We start from the raw sequence: 16,841 nt of genomic DNA, 5'->3' as shown, positions 1-16,841 counted from the left end.
CCCAGCACCCACATGGCGGCTACGAACTGTCCTTAACTCCAGTTCCAGGGGAATCTGAAGCCCTCTTCTGACCTCCGTGGCATTGCATGACACAGGTGCACTCACATACATACAGGCAATACACTCATACACATAAAATAATAAATGAAATATTAAAAGACAAAGTTAACCCAGCAGGTCAGGTCAGAGACCTGGTTAGGGGACCACCTTTATGAAGGTGGGTTCACTGTAAGACAAGGTGCTTTTCCTTCCCAGGACTCCTGCCTTTTAGTGCCTCCTCGGGAGCCACCGTGAGGCTTGGTCAGACCTGCTGCCTTTCCTCAGAAAGGCATAGCTATCCCTTTTCTTCTTCTATCTTTTTCTTTGGGGTGTTGGCCAGAGCCCAAGTGTGCTTTTTAAACTCCCTGACTAGCTTCCTTATTCTATTTCTAAAGTCCCCTGCTGGTGTGGCTCCTGTCCCAGAGGGCTGACCTCCTGGCCACCCTATCCAAGCAGCATGGCTTTGGCTCCTCCTCTGCCCCATTCTCCTCCCTTCCCTTCAGCTGCAAGATTCACAGCTTGCCTGACTGGGGTTTCCTTTAATACTCTTAATAGATTACCCTCCAGCTTCCGTTTGTCTGTCCATCCTTCATCCTCCAGCTTCTGCCTGTGTCCACTGGTTGGTTCTTAAATTCATTTATTAATGAGACTAAGAATCCCAGGAGCGGATTCTTAAGTATCCAATTCCCAAGTATCATATGGTGGCTCTGCTGGGACTCCCCGAGATCCCTCTAACACTTCTTTCCTGCCTTTTTAATTCTTCGAGCCTGCTCCTGCACCCTAGATGGCTTCCGTCTCCTCCCTGGCTTTGTGGAGTCTTCCGTGGTGTACAGAGACAAATCTTGGAGCAGTGGGGATAGGTCTTGTACCAAAAGCAGACGCCAAATTCGGTCACGCTACACAAGTCCCGGATCACTCATCATCAGCTATACAGCCTGCGGGGTCCAGGTGATCTCAGAATCCAGATTTTGCTTTTTCAGTTTTAGCATGCTAACTTACTAACACCCCCAGTAGAGCCCAAGAAAGCATCCTACAAACTCCTATTCTTTACATCAAAACATGAATATTCATAATGACCATCACTATCAGGTCAATTAAAATAGTCTAGGAGACAAAGTCGGGCTCTCCAGGGTAGGAGATTTGGTACCATCTGGCTCCCTTTCCTCTAGGAGAGGTCTAAGCTCAGGAATTCGGGGACAAACACCGTCAGCAGGAAATGGACAAAGGGAATGAGTACTGAAAGCCACAGACATTCCCTGACTCAGGTGCCCATGAAATAGACCAGCCAGGATCTGAGCAGGTTCGTCTGGAGAGTTCCTGACATAAGCAAGTGATGCCTTCTAAGCTGAACTTCCCTGGCCCCAGAGCCGCGCCCCAAAAATGACTATAGAGCCCTTGCTATGTGGAGAATCAGAGTCCCCAGGTCTCTGAGTGCAAAGAGGGCAGAACAGTGTAGCCTATGACAGACCACAGAAGGGTCCTCAGGGTGTTGATCCCACATGACCAATGATCCGCAGGGTGCCCAGCAGGCACTGCGGCCATTTTCCTGCCTTTGAGAAACACCAAGCAGGAGCTCGGCCTCGAGGCCAGCAGTCCTGGGTCCGTCTATCTCCCCATTCTCTTCTTACCCTGCACAGCTCCATGCGTTGCCTCTTACACTCCAGTCTCCAGTCCAACCACTTCCCCCAACCCTCTCAAGTCTTCCACAGCCTCGGGGACCCAGCTGGGTGACCACGTGTCATAGCCCACTCACATGCCAACAGCTGCCTGCTTCCCCTGAGCTCCAGCCTGGCGCTTGGGCAGGTTACCTGACTGGTTCTGCTCAATGGAACATGCAGAGATTTCACATGTCACTTCTGAGGTATTTAGTATCTGGTGCCCCATGTTCTCTTCCCTCCCCTGATACAGGACAAGATGGTAGAGACTCACCAGGCATTCTAAGTCCTGGAATTACAGCCTAGAAAAGACCATTGGGTGACCTATGAAAGACGTGTGTGTGTGTGTGTGTGTGTGAGAGAGAGAGAGAGAGAGAGAGAGGTGGGGGGTAGAGGCATGTATGTGAATATGTATATGTGTATGGTAGAGAGGTGGGTGCTATAGGTATGTTATGTATGTGTGTGTATGGTAGGTGGGGGATAGGCATGTATATGTGTGTGTATGTATGTGTAGGGTAGGTAGGGAATATAGGCATGTGAGTTTCTTTGTGTATGATAGGCGTGGGTATAGAGATGCATGTGTGTATGGTAGAAAAGGATATAGCTGCATGTGCCCTTGCATGTGTGCAGAGAGCCGGGGAGGATGCCAAGTGTCTTCCTCCATCACCTTCTGCCTCATTCCTTTGAATCAGTCTCTCACTGAACCTGAAGCTATGCTAGGCTGGTGGCCAGCAAGCTCCAACAATTCTCCTCTCTCTGCTCCGCACCCCACCCCTACCCCCCACCCTCTAGCCTCCATCCCTTCGCCCCCCGCAACTCCACCTCCTGACAGCCACAGCACACATCATGTATGACTACACTGGCTTTTTGTGGTTACCTGCTGAGTCATCTCTCCAACTCCCCAAAATAAACTTCTATAGGGACCATTTACCAAGATTCTGGAGTTTCTGATATGGCAGCTGTGCTGGAAGCTTCAGTTGTCAACGTGACACATCTGGGAAGAGGGACCCTCAGCTGAGGAATTGCTTCTACTGGATTGGTCTTGTGGGTGTGTCTGAGGCATTTTCTTGATTGTTGAGTGATGTGGGAGGGCCCAGCCCACAGTGGGCAGGTGGGCCTGTGTTGTATAAAAAAGCAGGCTGAGCACTGCACATGGTCAGGGGAACAAACCAGTAAGCGGCGTTCCTCCATGGTTTGTGCTCCAGGTTCCTGCCTTGGCTTCCCTTGATGATGGACTGTGAGCTGTAAGCCAAATAAACCCTTTCCTCCCCAAGTTGGTTTTGGTCAGTGTTTTATCACAGCAACTGAAGACAAGATGGACACACTGACCTTTTCCAGGGGAGGTGTTGGAGGGGAAGTTGAAAGAGGATCTGTTTCCCTGTAGCTCTACCTGAACTGGAACTCTCTGTGTAGACCAGGCTAGCCTCAATCTTACAGAAATCCACCTGCCTCTGCCTCCAGTGTGCTGGAACTAAAGACTACACCATGCCTGGTCCATACACAGACCCTTCTTGGACACTGTCAAACCCCTGCTTGATGATCAGTGTATATGCCACTCCTCAGTGACAACCACCTCCTACAGGCTGTCACCTCGCTTAGCAACCTCCAGCCGTCACTCAGACATCCAACACAGCAGTCATCTGAATCAACTGTCACACAGGAAACGTTCGTGTTGGGCTCCCATAGCCATCTGTGCTTTGCTTTCTCCCCAGGCCTCCCCAGTATAGACAGGGTCTTGCTCCGTAGCTCAGGCTGACCTTGTACTCTCAGGCCTCCTTCCTCAGGCCCCCAACTGCTGGGAATTTTAAGTGGAGCCACAACCCTGAGCTTGAGCTTACTTTTCATTCTGGGTTCTCGGCGCTCTATAAATAGTAAACAACCAATATATGTGATTTACTGAAGTGAGAATCAGAGCCTTCTCACCAGGTGACAAGCAGCCCATGGTCAAGTACCTCCCTTGTCCACAAGTGTGAATCCTGTGTGAGACTCCGGGGGTGGGAGGTAAGAAAGTGAAGTCGCTGTCACCCTCTGTCATTTCATCCTCTGTACCCGCTACCTCCCGTCTTTATTAGAGGGCAGGGTCTTCCTACAAAGCACACGATCTCTTCAGGAGCCATCAGCTAGAATATCCCTCAGACAGCAGATATAAAAAGGGGCTTTTACAGTGACAAGACTTAAGTAGAATGGACTTCTAATGATTCTGTGGAGCCTGGAGAGGTAAGCTACGTCTAGATTCCCGACCTGACATTCAGGCATCAGGCGGCTGTGCAGGTTGTCTCTGGTGTCACAACTTCAGCAGAGGCTCCCCTGGCTCCTCCAGGACCCAGATGACATGAACAGCCACTGCCTGGCCAGGGCTCCCTAAAGCCAAGAATGGCACCGTGTCTCTGGAGGCAGAATGGCAGGTCCTTTGGATACACAGTGAGCTGGCTACCGAATTGCGCACTGAACTCCAAATCCCTGCACTTGATGTCCCAGTGTGTCTTAGGCCTGACCCATGGAAACCAGAGTCAGTTGTTGCTGCGATGTTTTCACAATGGCCACACACCAGCGTCCTGCCTACAGCAGGTGTGGTTTTGCTTGGGTGCTGAGGCAATCCACATTCAGTGTACGTTAGCATTAAGACTGGCCCATTCCCTGGAACCCACATGAGAGATGGAAGGAGAAACCAACTGCACAAAGTTGTCCTTTGATCTCCTCTACACAGATGCCTTAGCACACAGGTGCCTACACACACACACACACGCACACACACGCACAGGCACAGAGGATTGGGGGCTGGAGAGATGGCTCAGCAATTAAGAGCACCAACCACTCTTGCAGAAGACCTGGGTTTGATTCCCAGCACCCACATGGCAGCTAACAACCGTGTGTAACTCCAGTTCCAGGAGATTCAACATCCTCTTCTGACCTCCACGGGCACTGCATGACACGGGTTCGCCTACCTACATGCAGGTAATACATTCATACTCATAAAATAAAAACAAATAAAACTGTAAAAAATAAAAGAAAAAGATCGGTTAACAGCATCTACGTCAGCTGTGGTAAACACAGTTCCCAGGCCCACAGATTCAGGGCTAAGCACCGGGCCCAGGCCCACAGATTCAGGGGTAAGCACAGGGCCCAGGCCCACAGATTCAGGGGTAAGTACCGGGCCCAGGCCCACAGATCCAGGGCTAAGCACCGGGCCCAGGCCCGCAGATTCAGGGCTAAGCACCGGGCCCAGGCCCGCAGATCCAGGGCTAAGCACCTGGCCCAGGCCCGCAGATCCAGGGGTAAGCACAGGGCCCAGGGCTAAGCACCAGGCCCAGGCCCACAGATCCAGGGGTAAGCACAGGGCCCAGGCCCACAGATCCAGGGCTAAGCACAGGGCCCAGGCCCACAGACTCAGAAGAGGACTCGCAGGAAATGTTTCCACAGCACACTCTCAGCCAAAAATGGAACATGGCCAGCCTATGCAGTACCCTGGGAACTGGGATCTAGAGACCACTGGGATGCTCAGGAGAAAAATCAAAGCATTGGGAAGGGAATTTAGAGGAACATGGGGAGTTCAGGGGAGCTGGGTAGTCCAGTCTGCTGCTAAGCATCACAGGTGGTCCCTAGGAGGCACAAACACAGGAACACGCAGCCCCAGTTGGCACTTTGCCAGGTCACATATCCTGTGCCTGGCTCTCCCAAGTCCCATCCATGGTACCTTCATACAAGTGACACGGGCAGAGCTTCCCCGCCAACATACCTCGTACAAAGATCCTGTCCCAGTAGGTTTTCCCGACTTGAATTCCCCCGAGAAACACCAGGTTGAACAGGATCAACATGGAGGTACAGCAGGAGGCCAGGACAGCGTGCAGCCTACGGCGAGCTTGTGGGGAGAGGCGACGGGCCTAGGAGGGAAACAAAACACATCTCTATCAAAGGACAGGCAAACTAGAGCTAAGCTTTACACCCTCTTGTCTCCCGGCCCAGTGTCTCCCTGCATCTGGACTGGGTCATACAGTTCTCAAAATGTCCAGTCTACAACATATTCATTTTACCCTGAGAAGTAAGTGAAATGTGATCACGGTGGTACTTCTGTCTGGCCTGGTGATATCAATTCTGAAGCTGGTTAGGCTTTAGCAACCCCCCCACTTGCCAGGGAGGCATCTCCATGTGTTTTCTGTATGTAAATCCATAGACGCAATCACTTTAAACTGTTTCCCATTGATACAGTTCCCCGTCAAGACCAAAGTGAACAGAGGTCAAGGTCACAGTGACCTTCTGGATCAGTGACCCTGACCCTGAAGAGCCAATCAGACCCCTGCAGCCTGGTCTGCTGTGAGGAGTAACACAATGGGCGTGTAGGAGGCAGACCGTGATGGCTAATATGTACTGCCAGCTGGATGGGATTTAGAATTACCATGGAAACAAACCACTGGGCAAGCCTGTGAGGGACTTTCTAGACTGGGTTAACTAAGTGGGAAGACTCACCCTGAATGTGGGTCCCAGACTGCGTAAGAAAAAGAGCTAAGCATCAGTATTCACCTCTCCGCTTCCCCACGGAAGGCAGTGTGACCAGCCGCCATGTTCCTGCCGTCATGTGACCCCCCAGATAAACTCTCCCTTTCTCAAGCTGCCTTTGACAGGTGTTTGGGTTAGCTTTCTACTGCCATCATAAAAACACTGACCAAACCAACTTTTGGTGTGGGGAGGGTTTGTTCGGCTCACAGCTCACAGTCCATCAAGGGAAGCCAAGGCAGGAGCTCAGGGCGGGAGCTGGAGCACAGGCCACGGAGGAACACCGCCTACTGTGCCTGTGCTTAGCCTGCTTTCTGTACAACCCAGGCCCACCTGCCCAGGGGTGGCACCGCCCACAGTGCTCATCAAGAAAGGCCAGTCCATATGGAGGAAATTCCTCAGCTGGGAGGCCCTCCACCCAGGTGTGTCAGATTAACAACTGAGGCTACACCGCACAATTGATCCCTTGCCAACCTGACACACAAATCACTATTAAACCACAACCCTTCCATTTCTTATCCCCAAGATCTCATGTTCGTACTAATAACATAAAACAGTACAACTTTAAAAGTCCCACAGTCATTTAAAAAATCAAACACTTTAAAAGTTCAATGTCTCTTTAACATAATCCAAAGTCTTTCAACTGTGAGCTTCTGTAAAATCCCAAATAAGTTACATACAGTCTTATTTTAAAAGAGAAGAATTGGGCACACTTAAGTAAAACAAAGGTCCAGCAACGTATCTCAATGTTGGAAATCTGGGATTCACTCACAAGGGCAGCTCCACTTCTCTGGCTCTGTGGGCCACAGCACACACAGCTGGTCTCTTAGACCAGGCTGGCTCCACTCCACACCTGCTGCTGCCCCTAGTGGTTGTCTCATGGTCTGGCATCTCCAGTATGCTGTGGTCTGCACTTGCAACCGAGGCTGCACCTTCACCAATGGGCTCTCCTGGCCTCTCGGTACAAAGCCTCAGATTCTCTCCATGACCCCTGCAATCCTGAGGGTCTTTACTACAACTGAGGCCACACCTTCACCAATGACCTTTCCTGGCCTCTCATAGTACCAAGCCTCAGCTGCTCTACAGAACCCCTCCATGTCTTCAACACCGGAACCATACAGGGGACTCTTACACATTACCAAGTCCTGCTTCCAGCTTGATCCACAAGCAAAAAAAAGTTTCTCATCCAAAAATGTTTAACACAAACATCTCTGACAGTCTTTGCTTCCATTTGAAGCTTCACAAGCCACGCCACCATCATCTGTGCCTCTTTCAGCATTATATTCCAAGTTCTACAGAACAGGTCGTTGAGCTCCAAGCACTTTTCCAATCCAAAGCTCTAAAAACTTTCAGATATGTATGGTCAGGTCCATCACAGGAAGACCCTGGCTCTCTGGTACCAATTTCTGAATTAGCTGGGTTTCTTCTTGTTGAGCACACCCCACTGACCCAAGCCAGCTTGGGGAGGAAGCTTATCTTACAGCACAGTCCTTCACAGAGGGAAGCCAGGGCAGGAACTCAGCTCCTGGAGGCAGGAGCTGGAGCACAGGCCATGGAGGATCACTGCTTACTGACTTGCTCTCCTGGCCCCTGCTCAGCCTGCTTTCTTATGCAACACAGGCCCACCTGCCCAGGGGTGGCACCACCCACAGTGGGCTGGGCCCTCCCACACCACTCAACAATCAGGAAGGTGCCCCATGGACATGGCCACAGGCCAGTCCAATGGAGGAGGTTCCTCAGTTGAGGCTCACTTCCCCAAGTGTGTCAAGTTGACAACTGAAGCTGTCCAGCAGGGTCAGGTATCTTGTCCCAAGTAGCTAATACACATTCTCAATAGCACAAGACAGCGTCGGAGATGGCAACTGACCAGTGTCTGGAGGGACCCTTCACAAGCATGAGGAAGACGTTTTCTGTCCTCCCTAGCAACCATTGCATGACCCCCTTTAGTAATTCCTAAGGGAACTGCTACTCAAAGCAAACAAAGCCCTCATTCCTCATCCCTGACACTGTGGTGAGCCCTCCCGATAAGGTCATCCCACTGCATCTGGAGATGTGAGCTTCACAAGCTCTTCTGTGAACTGAGTGTTCAGAGTGGAGCCACACACAGGCAGCCACAGGCAGCCCAGGTTTCGACAAACACCTTGGATGAGTCTACAGACACTGGCTGGAGAGGCAACAGAGGGTCAGAGACTCTTTCCTAACCATGCTCTGGAAGCTGACACTTCTGAGTTCACTGGCACCCACCTCAGCTGTGGTCTGATTACACAGGCTCGCGGCAGGAGGCTGCGTCATTCACACAGTCACACAGGGACTAGCCTAGAAGTGAGTCTCAGCCAGTGCTGGCTCCTTTCTGGTGATCTGCTATGGATTACCCATGGCTATACCTTAGTCAGGGTCCCCTCAATCTAGAGAAATAAATTCCTAGCCCAGCCCTTTCCTCTCCTGTGGGCCCCAGGGCTGTTCTAATGGCTCTGATCTCGCTGCTGAGAGCATCTCCCCATCACTGTTCATTCTTCCCACACCACTTTGCAGAGGGCTTCTGTGGATGTGGCCACTTCACGGACACACTGTGTGGGAGACTGGCTGATCTGTCTGTCTGAACGTAGCCTAGTAAGCTCTCCTGAGCAGCAACTGCATCCTGCCCAGAGGCCCCAGGCAAGATGATGTCCAGCTGCCCTCACTGCTCCCAGAGGCCGTGAGCAAGATCAGGGGATGCTGTCAGATGACGCAGAGAAGAGATGACATGATGTAAACACTGGCTGTGTGAGAGGGGACGAGGTCAGCTCATTATCCTGCACCCCTTGCTTCTGAGAACAGAAACTCTGGTTTCTGCATTTTAAAGCAGAGAATGGTCTCTGGGTACTACTGACTCAGCTAGCAGTAACTGGGGTGGTGGGGCTAGAGGAAGCCCGGAGGTGGGAATAAAGAACCTAGAATAATAAATTACGAAAATATGAGTTGTCTTAATTGGTATGAATGTGTCCAAATAATTCCCCGAAGGTGTGCGGGCTGCTGCTGACACATTTGACTTCCCAGGAACCAGTGAGTCAAATTGCCAATTCTGTTCCACCCCAGGCAGTCTCCCCCCACACCCCGAAGCGGACACTCTGGAAGTAGAGCTCAAGACACTCCCCCACCCCAGATCTCTCCTTTATCAGTGTAACTGGCAGACAGTGCACAGAGCTTGGAAAGGCTCAAGGAGGCTCTTCTTTTATGGCAAGTGATTACAATTATTTAAAAATCAACACCTATTGAACAAGGTAGACCAATCTTCTGGGGGGTGGGGGTTGCTAGGCAGGGCAGTGATGCTGTTCCCTGGCACAGGGAGGCCAGGTTACAGTAGACAACTGAGCTGGGGGAAGTTGTGGGACAAGGCATGATGGAGTGAGGTGGGGTAGAAGAGTCAGGGAAAGGGACAGGAGGAGGGTCAAGGGGGACCCAGGGAGGGGCAGGAGAGTGAGGCCTGGCTCACCCTGAGAGATGTCTGAACACTAAGATGTGGCATCGGCCCACTACACAGGGCTACCTGAACACAACCAACAGTCAGCCCAATAACCAAGAGGGCACAGAATGACCAAGAGGGGAGTGAGTATTCAGAGAGTATGGACCTGATGGGGGCAGAGAAGTGTCACATTCCAGGTGCAACAGAGGCCAGCTCAAGAGCTCATCAAGCTATTCTCATAAATTCATCAAGCTTCAAGTGATCTAAGCTTATAAACTGGTTATTGCTGAAATTTTCTATGTAGTATTTCCAGACCACAGCTGAATGCAGGAAACTCAAACTATGGGAATTAAAACTGCATATTATGAGGGTTACTGTCATTAACAGTATAGGGTATAAGTCTAGCTGCAGTCTATTCCTCCTCTTTGGATTCCATGGACACTCAGTAGAAGGTGACATTAGGGGTCTCTCTACCCTTGAACCTCACCTCAACCACTGGTTTACACGTGCTTTAGAATGGGTACAATTCTTAGGGGTTCCAAGAGAAAAACTCAGAGGGTGTATTACCTTGCGCCAGCCAGCTACATCAATATGTAAGATATTCTAAAAGCTTTTATTTTCCTTTTCACTCTCTGAAGTCCTAAAGCAATCACCCCTGCGGTCCCTCACATCTGGGTGCAAGTGGTGTTCAGTGCACAGGAAGCACATCCCCAGATCAGTCATCTACCCTCCTGGCTCAGATAATGCAGGCATCTCTAACACATAGCAGAGAGGTGGGTTGGGGCAGTTTCTCTCTCTATTGATGTCAGTATAATCCTCTCTCTAGATTCAAGAATAGACACAGGACTTGGCCTGATTATGCAATTGCATAGCAATTACCTCCAAAATGAAAACCTTGAGTCTTGGAGAAAAGCTCATTAAGACACAGGATGTTATGAAGGGAGAACAAGGAGGTGTTCTAAAAAAAAAAAAAAAAAAAAAAAAAAAAAAAAAAAAAAAAAAGGCAAAACAGGATATTCTAAGAGGAGGGGAAACATCCCATCCTGCCGGAAGCTTGTTAAGCTAAGGAAGAAACAACTCCAAAGCTTCAGGAAGTCCCTGAACCTGACCAGATTCCCTATGGCCCTCCCTCCCAAGCATACATAAGCCCTAAGGACTGCCAAGAGACAGACCAGAGGAGCTGCTTACAGGACTCTCAAGTCAGCAGAGCCTCCTGCAAGAAGCAGGGATCAGCACAGCTGGAGGCTCAGAGCAACTGAAGCACCTCAAAGACTCTCCAGCATGTTCAGCTGCCTGCACAGCGTGCAGTGCGAGCCAGGCTTCCTGCTTTCATGAGGTTTCACCCATGCTGGGGCGGGCTTTGGTGAGGCAGCTGTAAGCAATCTCTCATCCATACTCCTGTAAGTAACCCCAATAAAACTCATTGGTCCACCAAGTTGGGTTATGGTGGCATCCTTACCTAGCTCTGCTGTTGGTTGCCTATCTGGGGTGAGTAGATGTCTGTTCACATCTCTCAGGAATAGTGTCACACAACAGCAAGTGTCCCAGAACACCAAGATACACAGGCCTGGGACGAACTTTTACCCAACTGTCTGTGAACAGTATTTTGGACCAAAGGAAGTGATGGGGCGGGCAGGGGAGGGGGTATGTAATAACAGCTACTGAAACTTCAAACTTCCTCTAACGCATACCGACTTCCAAAATGAGGAATGTAACCAAACCAACTAAATCTCAGAGCTGAATTAAACTTCTGTCAGTCTGTACTTCCTGCTGTGAGATGTTTATTCACATCTCCGTGGAAACACCCATCTTTTCCAGTTAGTCCTGCCCCCAGAAATCACAAGATTGTCTGGGCCAGCAAGCAGGTGCCTAGGGGTGCAGACTGTAGCGTGTGGGTTAGAGCGAGGCCTAGAAGGCAACTGGGTGCAGGCAGGTGCTGCCGCAGAGGGAGGCTGTGGAGCTCAGGGGCCCTCGCTTGTCCACAGAGGGGCTGGCATGGGAGGAGGGTTGGGCTGAGCATCTGGGGGAACAGATGGCTGGAGGAGAGGCTCGGCAAGTGCGACCCAATGCTGTTTATTTTTAAGTAGGGGAGATGCTGAAAAGGGAACGTGGGCAGGCTTGAGCAGCTGGACAGAGCTCTTCCACATTGCCAGTGAAGCTTTTCATTTTTTAATGACAGTGCTCACTAGAGAGTCAGGGAGACAATGGAGTAACAGCAATGGCAGAGGCGTGTTGACACCCATGAGCTGTGAAGAGGCACCAGAGAGAGGCCTGATGAAACACTCAAGGCCAGGAAGATGGACTCCGAGGTTATTCTGGCCCCTCCCTCTCTGCCCTGCTGTGGTTGCCTCAAAATGCTCTGCTCAGTTTCAGTTAGACATCTGTGATGGCGCTGGTTAGTGTTTGTCAACTCCAGAAACTAGAGTCTGCTGGAAAGAAGGAACTTCAATCAAGGAATTTCCTTCATCAGATTGGCCTGTGGGCATGTCTGTGGGGTACTTTTTTATTGCTAATTGACATGGGAGGGCTCAGCCCACCATGGGTGGTGTGTCCTCACCTCTAGATTGGAATCCTTAAGATCTTTTTCTCTTTAGTGTGAGCTACAAAATAGATTATCAAGAAACGCCTGTTCAGCAAACACTTCGTGCAGAGTTTTCTAATAAGGGTTGGTAGATGCTGCGTCAGTCAGCTTTCTTCAAGACAAAATACCTAACATGGACAACCTCGAAAAGGTTAATTCTGGCTCATTGTTAATCAGTTGCTTTGGGCCAGAACAAGGCAGAACAGATGGTGGGGAGAGTGTGTGGTGGAGGAGGCTGCTTACCTTATGGTAGCCAGAAAGCATGCAAGGGATACGACATTGGTCCCTAGGAGAGTCCCCAAGAATCGACCCCCTTCAGTCATGTCTCACTTCCTAAGTTTCTGGAACCATCTGTTTCCATTACTTCCTAAATTTCCTTCACATCCTCTTTCCATCACCTCCTAAGAGACCCTCATACCATGAAGCCACCAGTGGATTGCTCCACACATGAAGTCAGAGTCCTCATGATCCAATCACTTCCCCAAAATTCCACCTCTGAACACTGCTGTGATGGGAACCAAGCCTTTGACACATGAGACTTTCTGTTCAGGCCCAAACCAAGAGAGTCAGCAGACATTAGCTTCAGAAGCAGAAACCATGGCTCAGTCACACTGGAATCTTAAAAGGGGATTCTGGTTACCACAGGAGACTCATAATATCTCCCCAGAAAGTGGCAGATCAAAGGGCATAGGATGCCTTAAAAAAACAGGCTACCACACCCTATACACCCACCAGACTGCAGCCGTCCTGCCTACCTACCCTATTGGGACCTCAAGGAATCTATCCTGGAATCTCAGACTCAGAAGTTGCACCCATCCCCAGCTAAACTGAGACCACTTCTTACACCACATTTGCACATCAACACAGAGTGGCCCCAACACTGAACACCAATCACCACTCAGACAAGATTGTAGCAGCAAAGACCCAAGTACTCATTCAACGAAGGTGAGCTCAGCCATCCTTTTCAAGAAACACCTCCACTGACATAACTCTAGATGCCTAGGTACCATCACAAAACCACAAACATGAATAACCAAAACAATATGTCTACTGTACAAATTAGCACCTGGTTGTAATGCTTCCCAACAAAATCAACCTAGTGGGTGCACGAGACAATGATTTCAATGTAGTGATTACAAATGTGTTCAAGGGACTCAAAGAGGGTGTGAGAAAAACACTGAAGACCACAAAAACACAAACAGTTGAATAACGAAAACAGTTTAAGAAATGAAATTAGAATTTGATAAAGAGATAGAATCTCTAAAGAAAAGTCAAACTGAAACTCAAAATAGAAAAGTCAGGAAGTGAAACGGAAAGCTCAGAGGGAAGCCTGACCAATAAACTGGATCAAGTGTGAGAGACCTGAGTGACTCCATCTTGGATAAAACCCCCATGGGACTGACCCAGCCCTGAACCCTGTTCCAGGAAATACCACAAAAAAGTATACTTGGAACAGACAGAGAACAACTCCCCTGCCAACAGTCAATTAACCAGGGACAGGAAAGTACTAAAAGTCCAGATGTCTCTTCAGATTTCCTGAAGGCAGCAGTTTATGGTTTGGCACTGGGCTGCAACCAATCAGATGCTTGCCAGGCTGGAGACCCCCTACTTGCTGAACTTGCTGAAATAAACCTATAAAAACCTCTGTCTCCCAAAGCAAGGGGTCTCACATCTGAGATCCGCTGGGTCAGTGACAGAGTGGGCCCAAGCTTAAGCTTGCAACAATAAAAAGACCCCTGTGTGTTTGCATTGGTCGGCTCCTTGGTGGTCTTTGGAGTCTCGTGAACTGGGCACAACATCTTGGGGGCTCATCAGGGATCCCCAAGACCCCCAGGACCCCCGAACCGAAGGGTTCCTGGCTGGCCAGTAAGTATCTGTTTGCGTCTAGTTGTGCCTGTCTGTGTCTGTCCCGGCTTTTGTTTTGAGCCTCAAGGCAAACTTGTGAACAGCTTTGTCAGGAGCAGTTGGAGCAGACGCGCTAGATGACCATGACCACAGAGGTCTAGAGGATGTTCCAGGCCCCGGCAGAGGGGACGGAGGGCCCTGGACTCTGTTGATTTCTGTGAAAGGACAGGGCGGGTCACTCCCATGGCACGGCAGTTTGCCGCTGTCCTACTTTCAGTTTTTCTTCCGTATGAGTGGGGGAATTTGCTACTTGGCCTTCTGTGTGTCTTTCTGGCTCTCTTTTTTGTCTTTGGTTACCTATTTCTCTGTGACGGAGATGGACGCAATGGGACAGACGCCCTCTACACCCCTGGACCTGGTTCTTGCACATTTTGGAGAGGTTAAGACTCGAGTTCATAACCTCTCTGTTGTTGTCAGGAAGGATAAACTACTTTCTGCAGGTCTGAATGGCCCACTTTCAACATGGGATGGCCCTCAGAGGGGACCTTTGATCCCACTATCATTAACGTGGTTGAGAAAATTATTCCTCAACCACATGTAGGACACTCGGATCAAATATCATACATAGTGGTGTGGGGAGATGTAGTTAATAACCCCCCTCCTTGGGTCAAGTCTTTTCTTCCTTTACAGAAAACTGAGGTGCTGACGGCTGCAGAACGGAAACCGACAACCCAGAAAGCACCTAAGCCTGAGACCAAACCATCAGCACCATCACTGTACCCTGTCTTACAGGGCAGCACAGAAGATCTAACTTTCCCCCCTCTCCCTATCCACCTCCTCCACAGGAGGTAACCCCTCCGGAACCAGCACCCTTGGTACCAGATTCTTCACAGGCACAGGGGGGACTGGCTCAGGGGACTAGGAGTAGAAGGGCAGCAACACCAGAGGGTCCAGACTCTACTGTTCTACCCCTCAGAGTCGCCGGCCCCACAGATGAGGGTGGCAAGTAGCCCCATCACTATTGGCCATTCATCACTAGTGACCACTACAACTGGAGAATCCAGAATGTTCCCTTTTCTGAAAATCCTAAGGAGCTTATTAATTTATTATAAACTGTCTTATTCACACACCAACCTACTTGGGATGATTATCATCAATTATTACAGGTCCTGTTTACCATAGAGGAAAGGGAATGTATCCAAATGGAAGCCAGGAAGTTAATTCCTGGCAATACTGGTGTCCCTACTACTGACCTGACACTGATTGATGCTGCCTATCCACTGACCTGGCCTGACTGGGATTATAATACTGCAGAAGGTAAGGGGAGGCTTCCGGTTTACCACCAGGCTCTGTTGGCAGGTCTCAAAGTGGCTGCTCATAGGCCAACTAATTGGGCAAAGGTATATGATATTAGTCAGGACCTAAATGAAAGCCCAGCTGCATTCTTGGAGCGAATAATGGATGCCTTCCGCAGGTACACTCCATTAGACCAGGAGGCCAAAGATAATATAGCGGCAGTGGCCATGGCTTTTGTTAACCATTCAGCTCTGGATATAAAGAAAAAGCTCCAGAGAGTGGAGAGACTGGGTGAGAAGAGCTTAAGGGATTTAGTAACTGTGGCCGAGAAAGTACAATAATAGGGATAGTTCAGAGGAAAAACAGATAAAGGCAGAAAGGAGGCAGAACAAGGACCTGGCAAGGATTCTGCTGGCTGCCACCGCGGATCCAGAGGACCGGCGGAGGCATCTAAGACAGATAGCGTTGGGGGAAAGGAGTCTCTTACAGTATGTGGATGACTTACTTGTGGCCGCAGACAGCCAAGAGGCTTGCATGGACAGCACAGAACGCCTGTTGTAGACGTTGGGAAGCCTGGGCTATTGGGCCTCTGCTAAAAAGGCCCAACTATGCAAACAAGTCCAATACTTGGGCTATATACTCAAAGAAGGTAAGTGCTGGCTCCCTGATGCCTGAAAAGAAACTGTCCTCAGGATCCCTACCCCGAGGAGCCCACGTCAAGTACGAGAGTTCCTAGGGTCTGCCAGGTTCTGCAGGTTATAGATACCGGGTTTTGCTGAGATTGCTAAGCCCCTATATGAGGCCACTAAGAAAAGGCCAGGAGAATTTTCCTGGACAGAAGCTCATCAACAATCATTTGAGGCATTAAAACTGGCCCTACTGTCTGCCCCTGCCCTCGGGCTACCTGATGTGACTAAACCACTTCACTTGTTTGTGGATGAAAACAAGGGTGTGGCCAAAGGAGTTTTGACCCAACCTATTGGTCCATGGTGCCGTCCTGTAGCCTATTTGTCTAAAAAGCTGGACCCAGTGGCTGCAGGCTGGCCCCCATGTCTCCACATTATTGCTGCCGTAGCACTACTGATAAAAGATGCTGGCACACTGACTTTGGGCCAGAACTTGACCATCACCACACCACATGCAACTGAGTTTTAAAGCAGCCCCCAGACAGATGGCTAAGCAACGCCCATGTAACTCATTATCAGGCATTACTTCTTAATCCTGCTAGAATCACCTTCCAGGTACCAGTTGCCCTGAATCCAGCCACGCTTTTGCTGGACCCAGACTTGGATGCCCCCCTGCATGATTGTACCAGAATCCTGGCCCATGTCTATGGTACCCAATCAGATTTGAGAGATACCCCGTTATCTGATGCTGAAGTAACCTGGTTCACTGACAGGAGCAGTTTTGTCCAGGATGGCAAGAGGTATGCAGGGGTGGCTGTAGTATCATTAACCGGCATCATTTGGGGAGAGCCTCTGCCCACTGGAAC

General features: G+C 49.9%; 1 protein-coding gene across 2 annotated transcripts in view; it reads right to left on the bottom strand.

Moving 5' to 3' along the window:
• Window positions 1-16,841, bottom strand: part of Hhat (hedgehog acyltransferase) — a 351,875-nt gene that overhangs the window by 41,968 nt on the left and 293,066 nt on the right. For both annotated transcript variants that reach the window (XM_029559467.1, XM_029559466.1), the window contains exon 10: window positions 5,431-5,575. In XM_029559467.1, the coding sequence (XP_029415327.1) occupies window positions 5,431-5,575 (145 nt within the window). The remainder of the gene's footprint in view (window positions 1-5,430; window positions 5,576-16,841) is intronic.

This window comes from Nannospalax galili, unplaced genomic scaffold (genome assembly GCF_000622305.1).
Source record: "Nannospalax galili isolate Female #2095 unplaced genomic scaffold, S.galili_v1.0 scaffold648, whole genome shotgun sequence".
Classification (NCBI taxonomy): Eukaryota; Metazoa; Chordata; class Mammalia; order Rodentia; family Spalacidae; genus Nannospalax; species Nannospalax galili.
This window is presented reverse-complemented; position numbering and strand designations above follow the sequence as displayed.